Source organism: Benincasa hispida, chromosome 9, assembly GCF_027475165.1.
Source record: "Benincasa hispida cultivar pf3 chromosome 9, pf3_genome.v1.1, whole genome shotgun sequence".
Lineage (NCBI taxonomy): Eukaryota > Viridiplantae > Streptophyta > Magnoliopsida > Cucurbitales > Cucurbitaceae > Benincasa > Benincasa hispida.
Genome location: NC_143486.1, coordinates 95,217,893 through 95,227,899, shown reverse-complemented (window position 1 = coordinate 95,227,899; position 10,007 = coordinate 95,217,893). Strand labels below are relative to the sequence as shown.

The window sequence follows — 10,007 nt, the reverse complement described above, 5'->3', positions numbered from 1 at the left end:
GTCATGTTCCGAATATAAATGTAAAACTTCAACCAATTTTTTTTACTAACAAAACAGAAGGTAGTGAGAGGACATTTTCCTTTTAAAAAGATTATAGTAAAAAAACTAAATAATAAGTTCAGATTAAATTTATTGATTAAACCTCAAGTTTCATAGCCTCTGTTAAGAATAGTCTCTCATCTTCTCAGTGTCCACATAGAAGAACACAAGAACAAATGTTGTAAGCTCTTCCAAAATCTTTGAAAAATCTAAAAACACAAACTGAGTTTATTCCTAATGCAAAAGATAATTTAGCCGATAATAATATGGATCAATGCAAAGTTGAACACGTCTTCAGCTTCGAAGCATAGCTCAGCTCGAATATTGCACATTGGTGTTTTCCATTGATACAAGCATCGAGTTACAAACAATCGATGAATATACACAGTAAAACCGAAAAACAATCGCTATTAGAACATGTCCAATAGGATATTTTCCTTTTATTCATGTTCAGAGAAAGCAAAGATGGTCAAGGAAAAAGGCAACAGTAAGAATCAGGTGGATGTTCATTTTCAAATGATAGCATTGCCTTTGACATCCTTTGATTCTATGGGGGCTTCACTGTGTATATGGAACTGGTATTCTCTCTGTTTCAGGACCTGAGACCATATCGTCCCAAAGCAGATCCGATAGCGCCATCGTCAGTTCTCCAACACTTCCTGTAGCAGAGAATCAATGGAATTGCTTATTAAGAACACTTAATTCATTATCGCTTTAGCAGAAGTTTCGATCAGATAATAGATGTTACCATCTCCAATAGGTTCTCCATCCCATGAGATGATTGGCAGTAGCGGAAGTGTGCTTCCTACAAACATCATTTCGGCAGCGCCTTTGGCTTCCTTAACTGTAAGGTTTGCAGTTCCTACACTCTTCAGCTTCCCGTCCTCGACCAACTTTGGAGCTATCTTAAGAAGTCGGAGTGCAGTGCACCCAGAGAGAACCTTGTCGAAAGAAGGAAAGATAAGCTCCTTTTCATTGGTTATAAATGCGACATTCACATTTGGACCTTCTGCAATATAGCCTTCTTCATCAACCCAGATGGAAGCAAATGCCCCTTTCTCTTCAGCTTCCAATTTGGCTAGTACATTTGGTAGGTAGTTCACATTCTTCATTGTTGCAAACTGAGGCGTCTTCATCGGGACTGTGGTTGTTATCGCTTTAACCCCTTCTTTGCATTGAGAGAAGTCATCGTCAATGGCTACTGCATAGAATGCAGATTTCGCATTTACAGCAGGCGTGAGCAAGAAATCTCCAGGCCCTGCACTTAACCAGTATCTTAAAGTGCCTTTCTTGAGCTGTGAAACTGCTGTCAATTGGATAAGAATGCTTCGAAGAATTGACCGCGGGAAGGGAGAAGAGATCTTTGCTTTTGAAGCCGATCTTAGGAAGCGGTCGAGGTGGGCATCCAACTCATACAAATGTCTGTTAGAAACCAAAACGAAGCCTTAAACAAATAAAGTTGGTAAGGAAGTAACAGTTCAGCAGCTTGAGAAATTTTGAGGAAGTGAAATAAATTTGATGAAGTATTCCCATGTACCAACCCGTTTAAAATAATGGCCGTGTCGAACACACCGTGGCCTCGATGAACCATGTGGTCATCAATAGGAATCACCATCATAGCTGGATCTGTAATAATTCCACCAAAAATGCTGGAATACATTGCTGGATATGGTTTCTTCTTGACCAAACTCCATTTCTGGTGAAGTTTTTCAAGCAACTGTTTGAAAGGAAAAGCAAAATAATTGCATCAATGATACTGTTACATATATAATTAAATCTACCTTCACCCATCAGCTTTTGGGTCAATCGGTGATTTAAGATGGTATTAAAGTAGGTGGTCCAGGGAGGTCCTATGTTCAAGCCTCTACAACATTGTTTCCTCCCCAATTAATATTGATTTTCACTTAATGGGTCTTCTTCATATTTCAAACCCACAAGTGAGGGTGAATGTTAGATATATAATTAAATTTACCTTAACAACTTAAGCTTTTAAGTCAATCAATGATTTAAGAGATACTTTACAAAACCCATTAGAAAACTCAACAAATTACTCAGCTCCTTCTCTAGAAAAACGTCTCCTACATAATCTCATAGAATAATGTTTCTCACCTTCAACAACCAATCCAGAAACTTTTGGTAAAAATACATCAACATTGAGGGAAAAAGAAAGACAAGTCAATTCTTATGAAAAACCAAACTGCCTGAGCGACCAAAACTGGTGCACCAAACTACGAAATCTATTCAGACCGAGCAGACCAATTAGATTTTGGTAATATACTTAAGATGACCAAACCAACAGGTGAGGATAATCCCAGTTCAAAATTCAAACAAATCAAACTAACTGAGTTCAATCAATTTCAAACCTGCAACCCTACTATTGAATAAGCTAAACTAGCTTAAGACCTATTTGAAATGACTTTCTAAAAGCTTAAAAATACTTTGATATCTATTTGGCTATATATAAAGAGAGTGGCTAAGAAGCACGAATACGGATATGAACCACAGATGCAATACGACACTGATATGGCGACACATCATTTTTTAAAAATTCAAGTCAGAGACACGGTAATGGCACGTTTATTAAAACATACATATTGTAAAATATATATCATCATGAACCAAGAAGGAAATTCAAAGTTATTTTATTCATTTCTATGCTTAAAAATTAGTTTGATGTATTTTGCTCTCAAATTTTATTATTTGTCATATATATGTTGACTTAGAATATGTAAGAAGTGTTTGATGCATGCCTACCAAATATTGGTCCTATTTTGACTTTGTACAACTAGTGTCTAACACATCTATTGCACTAATAAGTATCCGATACGTGTCCAACAAGTGTCGGAGTGTCCAAATATTGGACACGAACACGTTAGTCAAACTAAAGTGTCCGTGCTTTTAGGAGAGTGGAAAAGGAGAAAGGAAGAATTATTTTGGTCAGTGAATTAAGACTCAAGAGATTTCTCAAGAGGAGGGTTCAAGTACCTCCAAACATTTAATTTATCTTGTAGTTTTGATATAATTTATACTTCAACTCATTTGGGTACTATCACACTTTTTTTAAACTCAAACAGGTTCCAACAGGTCCTAAGACTCGAAGCATGGAAGTTTAACCATATAGAGGATAAATTTAACGAAACCATAATCCAATCCTTTAATAGTAAGTTGATTCAGTACCTCACAGCCTCTTCTATCTATCTCAAACTTTCTCCATGCCAAATGAAAAACATACAATACAAACATGTAAGGGGCAAAAATGATCAATCAAACATAGGATTTCAAGAACTTACCTCGAAAGAAGATGAGAACACATGAACCTTCAAGTCAGTTTCACTTCCATTTCCAATCGCTAATGCATCATTACACAAACAGAAACAATCATATTAACAACAAAAAAAGACCAGAAAGGGGGGGAGGAAACCCACAAAAATCTCAAACCCCACTTGAAAAAAAAGGGAAAAAAAAAAAAAAAAGAGAAAGAAAACCCCACCTTGAGTTTCATTAGAAGGAGAGTTCAAAGCCTCCATTGAACAGAACGCAAAGAAAATTTACAGAACGTGCAGTGCAGAAGCATGAAAAGCGGCCAACATAAAGGGCGTAGAGATCAATAAAGAAACATAAAAACTAACCACTTCGATTGTAATTTGCCGGTTTCAGATCGTATTCAAATGGATATTTGTGAAAAGAAAGAATCGTTTTGGGATTGACTGTCTGAAAGTTTGTCGATAAGTATTTGGAGGATTGAGAGAGATTGAATTCCCCTTTATTCTGTTTGTCTTTTGGGAAAAAAACTTGTATAAAACGGAGCATTCTTTGGCCAAAGCTTCGTGGCAAAAGGAGTAGGAACAGGAATACACCACTGAACATACATATTAACTTTTCACATGAGCAACAGGCCGGCGGTTGGCCTTTATTTTATTTTATTTCATTTCAATACGTGGGCTGGCGTCGGGATTAACCTCGGGTCAATAATATATATTTGATAGGGTGTGCATAGTTGGGATTGGATTGGGTTGAGTAATCGGTTCTATTTTTTTCTTTTAATTTGACTGTTTTTTTAACTTTATTTATATATATATTCGAGTCGGGTTGACCCGACCATGAAATGGTGTAATCCAAGACCCAACTCGAATTTGATATTTTTAAATTATTGATAATGAATTTATTACATTTTTGGCAAGGTTTTTATGGCTTTTAGTCAATTAATTTTCGTAAAAATAATGATTTAGTCTCTAACTTTTGATTTATAACTATTCAGTTTTCTACCTTCAAATTTGTAATAATTTAGTTTTTAAATTTTAGAAAATAACAATTTAGTCGTTTGTAACGACACAATTCCTGTACTTTCCAATTTATAATAATTTAGTCTTTAAACTTTGATATTCGTGAAAACTTTGATTAACTTAATTGCTAATTTGGTTATGTAACGACTTATTTTTATAATTTATAACAAATTTGGCTCTTAACCAATTTAACAATATACATGTATAAGAAATTTCATCAAATCTCTTAATAGTATTTTTCATACACTAAATTATACGGGTGTTCAAATGATCCGACAACTTGAATAACTCGGTCTACCCAACCCAAACTATAAAGGTTGGGTTGGGTTAGTTTGGTTTTTGCATTGAATTTGGTTGAATTTTTTCTATTTTTCCTGGGTTGGGTTGGGTCTAAGGTTAAATAGAAAAAAGATTTGGATTGACCCAACTCAATCCGAGTTACATATATATAAATAAAATACATTTATATTTCATTTAGAAGGGATGAATTTGTGAATTATTTATGTTTTTCTTTAAAAAATATTTGTTTTTATATAAAGTTTGTAATATATATTATAGATATTTAGTATGTAAGAATTTAATTCTATGAAAATTTTAGTTACTAAATATGTGTTATAGATAAATTTAAGTATTTTAAATTAAGAAGAAAAAAATATTAATAACCTGACAAACCAACCCAACTCAACCCAAGGGTTGGGTTGGAGACCATGTTTGGGTCATTTTGGTTGCCAACTTGACTCACCCGAATTTTCAGATTGGTAAAAAAAAAAAAAAAAACCCAACCCAACCCAACCCAACCCATCTACACTCCTATTAAATTGTTTAAGTACAAAAATTTATTTTATTACAAATTTGAAAGTACAAGGACTATATTTAGAAGTACTAAGGGCCCGTTTGGATTGATTTAAGGGAACAAATGGTTTTTAAAAAACTCATTTTTATTTAAAAACTAATTAAAATACACTTCAAAAGCTATTTTGAGTGTTGTAAAAAACTTTATTTATGTGACTTATTTTTAAAATTAAACACTTGAAAATGTAATCCAAATACACCCTACATCTTACAAACTAAAGTTAAAAAATTATGACCTCATTTGGTAACCCTTTTGTTTTTGAAAATCAAGCCAATAAATATTATTTCCACCTCCAAATTTCATCATTTGTTATCTACTTTTCATCAATGGTTTAAAAAACTAAACCAAATTTTGAGAACTAAAAAAAGTAAACTAAAAATGATTTTTAACATTTTAGGCAGCATAAACTATAGTACATTTTTATGTGATTATTAATGTTACATTGTGTCCTTAAACATAATAGTCGATCTCTATCAAATATACAACATGATTCTCATTTTAGATGGTTTGAATATTACTTTGGTCAATATACTTTCAATTTTAGCTTATATTGGTCCATATATATTCCTAAAATATTTATTTTGGTCGTTTTACATTTAACTTTAATTTATTTTGGTCTGAACACTCTCAACTTAACCAAAATTGTTTCAGAAGTACAATACCAAAATGGGGAAAAAAGATTATTTTGGTGAGTGGGTTGGGGGGCACATCTCCATCTCCATGGTACTCAATCTCACTGTTCTTTCCCTACTTCAATAATTTTGTACATTTGGCAGTACTCTAACTGATACCGTGACCATATATTTCTCATGTCCTACAATCATTTCAGAAAGCAATGAATTCCTTTGAACTTATTGCTACATCAGTACATGGAAGGAGTTGCTGGGATTTCCATTTATTTGTAAAAAGAAGTTTCTCTTACAACAATCATTCACTATCTGTTAATTTATGAAACTCCACCTATTGTTTCATTTGCATCACTGGCTGCTCAACTTCTTTACATCATAAGTGTATGCCTTTGACAAAAAGATTTAAGCCTCCCAAGTGCTTCTTCGAGAAAGGACGGATCAACTGCAAAAGTAACCCGGAGCCAGTTCTTCAGCCCTACAGCCGTTCCTGAAACCACAGCACGATTTGTTGAATTTCAGTTGTGTGTATTGTACAGTTGAACAAACTCAGTGTTGAAATAACATTTGGAAGTGTCATCAAAAGCATTGGTTTTTTTGGGTTCTTACCTGGAAGAATGATGAGTGATTCCTCTTTGGCAAGCTTGAAGCAAAAATCAATATCATCACTGATATCTTCAAGAAGATCAATGTTCAATCTTACCTACATTATTGAACCATAGGCCAATAAGCAACATGGTATTTCATAAGTTTTTTGTGTACTTAATTTAGTGGTTTCTTTCATTACCATCATAGCCATTGACCCTTCTGGTCTGTGTGTGCATGTAATGCAAGGGATTTCCTTGATCTTTCTGCAACATATTTCGGAGTTTTGCTTCAGAATATTAATTGTTTTCTTGAAGAAAACCTCATCGGTTGACTCAAGGATGTGAGGTACTGCAGCCTGATACAACAAAACACCATGCAGAAATTGCATGAGAAGAAGCTTGCAACTTGGAACTTTGCTAACAGTAATACATACAAAGCTAGATTTGAGTTTTGGGTTTCAGTCGTTAGTTGATATTTTGATGATCTTAGTTACTATAGCCAGAATCTTATCACCATCTGCATCTACCAGAATCTAGTGCTAACAGTAATACATACAAAGCTAGATTTGAGTTTCGAGTTTGAGTCGTTAGTTGATATTTTGATGATCTTAGTTACTATAGCCAGAATCTTATCACCATCTGCATCTACCAGAACCTAGTGTTTGTCTCTATATCAATTTTGATATGACTAACATCTCCATATGTTCGGGCTTGTATGAAAGGAGAAATTTATTTTGTTCGGATGCAACTCAGATCCCAAAAGAAAAGCAAAGCAGCCAGCATTTGAAAATACACAAAATTATAAGATGAGAACCTGGATGAATGTTGCAGGGCCACCTAATATATCAAAATACTTCTTGATTCGCTCGTTAACCTGCATGAAAAGACGGTATAGTTCAATAAGCCTTAGATGACGCAAACAGGCTTGTCACTTGTTGTGCGGCTAATTTAATTAAATTTCCAATTTAGCAATCAAGTCGCGGGTGAGGGAGGTGGAGGAACCTTGGGTTTTCTGAATGTGCCAGAAGGATCGCTAGTCACAAACCAACCAAGTCGCCATCCTGGTACTATCCATCTCTTTGAAAGAGATCCAAGGGTGAGAACAGGAACAGTTGATCCAAAGACTCCCATCGGCACAAAAGGTCGACTTCCAAAAGCAAGATGCCCGTAAACCTCATCAGCAATTACAAGGATTCCAAGCTTTTCTGCAGTTTCTGCAATCTGAAAGGCAATCAACCAAAAACATTATACAGATACTCTGTCTGTCAAAAAAAATGAAAACAAAACAAAAGCAAAACTCTTGTAGGTACAGTATACTTGAGTTCTTGAGGTTATATATATTCTACATTACCAACCTTCTTCAGATGCTGATAGCTGTACACATTTCCACATGGATTCCCTGGATTGATAATAACCAAGGCAACAGTGTTCTTATCTGCAAGGGTTTCAATGGCATCAAGATCGACCTCCCAGCCTTGTTCAGGAAGCAGATTAAAGTGCCGCACTTCAAGATTCCGAAATGCAGAACAAAGTTCATAGATTGGGAAACCAGGCCTTGGAAGCAGTATATTTGCACCAGGGCGAGCAAGCATCGCCAAAGCAACGTCAATCGCTTGTGTGCATCCAGACGTAATAAAAACGTCATCAGATGTCAACTTATATGGAAGATCTCGAGATAAATATTCAGCAATCGATCTGTTCAAGGGAAATTTAAACACAGAAATCAGAAAAGAAGACTGCAACCTTAATGTGATGCTACATGTCATTGATTACCCAAAACATGAGTAGTTATGATTACGCCATAGATATAGATTTCAATTCATGTAGGTTGTTTAGCTGACCCAGTTCAAAAATTGATGCATTTTAGTTAGATATTCAGTACAAAGTGAATTGGAAAGTACCTACACATATTCATTACAAACTTAATCATGCAGCTTGTTTCATCAAGTATTACAATTCAAATCACAACATTTCTAGAGCGAAGAAAGTCCCTTATACGGAGAGAAAATGGTGATCAACTGTTTCAAATAAGGTGAGATCGCTGGTTCAGATCATTCTCTAGCTTTACTATGGTTTCTTCTAAAGAATTGCATTGGAAAGTTACAGGGCAGCTTCTGAATAAGTAATGAAAATTATAGGAAAAGATATGCCAGGAAGTACTTCAAAAACTCCAACTGATGAAAAAGGAAATATAACAAGGGATCGAAATTGATGATAAATTGGAAGCCATGTGATGTGACTTGAAGAGAAGAAGTCTTTGTACTAAAAAAAAACATTGCCTCTGAGTCTGACCCTCTAATTGGTTGGTACTTACTATGAATATGATACAAGCTTGGATGAAGTAAACATATTAAAACTCGTTGTGAAACATCTTAACTATAGAAACCCAGATGAACAGTCACCATACTGATGCAAGAGGCAAAAGTTGGTCTCCTCCTAAAAGGCTTGCAAAAGAGCAACTCAATCCAGCATCTAATTCGTGTAGAAAGAATTAGAAATACCCAGTAACTGAAGCAACTAAAAGCAAGAAAAAATAGGAAAGAATCTTCTACATTGGTTGGCTAGAATCAATGACAAGAGGACAAATGAGAAACAATAGCCAAAAAAAAGGTCAGAATCAGACTGCTACGAATAAGCCAAGAATATTCGAATTCAAAACAATGAAGAACGAAACCAAATTCAGAAATTCAGAACAAAATTCATACATGCATTCATTGAATCATGAAACCATTTTCAACTCCAAACCCCCAAATAAAAAAGGCAAAAACAGGGGATAAATTCAAATTGAAATCGAAATCGAAATCGAAATCGAAATAGAAATAGAAATTGAATTAGAAATTGAACCTTCTAGTTTGGGGGAGACCAGCAGTGGGAGCATAGCCATTGAACTTCTCAGATTCAAGAGAATCAACAACGGCGTCTTGAGCGATGCGGGTAGTATGAAAACAAGAATAAGCAGAAGGGTCACCCATGCCGAGTGAAATCAACCTTCTGCCATTGTTCTCATCGACATTCTGAACAAGGAGGCTGAGAATTCCTTTAATGGTGATAGTTGAAGCTGTGTCCATTTCAGGATTCACAGCTCCAATCTCCATTATTATCGATTGATTGATTTCTGGGTATTGGTAAAAAGAAATTGGGGAAGTTCTTTTATAGACGAAAATTTGGAGTAATTTCAGAATTTGGGAAAAAGGGTTGAGTGAAATGTGAATGAATTCCATGCACAGAGACCACACGTTGGATTTGAAGCTGCGGCTTCTCTCTCTTCTTCTTCGTCCTCTTCTTCTTTCTTCTGCATGTGAACAAAATTGAGGGCATTGTGGGATTCCTCTGTTACACTAAATTTTCAATTTTGCCTTTTTTTTCTTTTCATATTTTGACGACGAGATAATTACATAACAAAATTAGTAAAATATTAAATTAAAAAAACATTTTAAGTAATTTATTTTTTTTGAAACTTTATAAAACTAATAACTAATTCAAATTCTATCATCCTTGATCCTACGTGTCCAAAAAAAAGTAATTAATCTCTTTTAGAAAGGATAAGGTTGTTAAAATTTTGCAAATTTGAACTTAGGTGATAACTAAGATATCAATTATTATCTCGAAAGTTAGTAGT

General features: G+C 34.7%; 2 protein-coding genes across 3 annotated transcripts; both read right to left on the bottom strand.

The window, feature by feature from the left end:
- Positions 1-351: 351 nt before the first annotated feature.
- Positions 352-3,989, bottom strand: LOC120087338 (D-amino-acid transaminase, chloroplastic-like). Of its 2 annotated transcripts, none has more exons than XM_039044324.2 (5): positions 3,530-3,989; positions 3,330-3,388; positions 1,581-1,756; positions 788-1,461; positions 352-698 (listed from the first exon to the last, which is right to left on the bottom strand). In XM_039044324.2, the coding sequence occupies exons 1-5, from the start codon at positions 3,564-3,566 to the stop codon at positions 598-600; spliced, it is 1,047 nt and encodes a 348-aa protein (XP_038900252.1). In that variant the 5' UTR covers positions 3,567-3,989; the 3' UTR covers positions 352-597. The 2 variants fall into 2 exon arrangements, with proteins under 2 accessions (XP_038900252.1, XP_038900251.1); XM_039044323.2 differs by having other exon boundaries at positions 3,669-3,927.
- Positions 3,990-6,041: 2,052 nt separating this feature from the next.
- On the bottom strand, positions 6,042-9,723 carry TAT7 (Tyrosine transaminase family protein). The gene is made up of 7 exons (XM_039043902.2): positions 9,233-9,723; positions 7,744-8,083; positions 7,391-7,609; positions 7,203-7,262; positions 6,589-6,744; positions 6,411-6,504; positions 6,042-6,291 (listed from the first exon to the last, which is right to left on the bottom strand). The coding sequence occupies exons 1-7, from the start codon at positions 9,607-9,609 to the stop codon at positions 6,173-6,175; spliced, it is 1,365 nt and encodes a 454-aa protein (XP_038899830.1). The 5' UTR covers positions 9,610-9,723; the 3' UTR covers positions 6,042-6,172.
- Between the last annotated feature and the right edge of the window lie 284 nt (positions 9,724-10,007).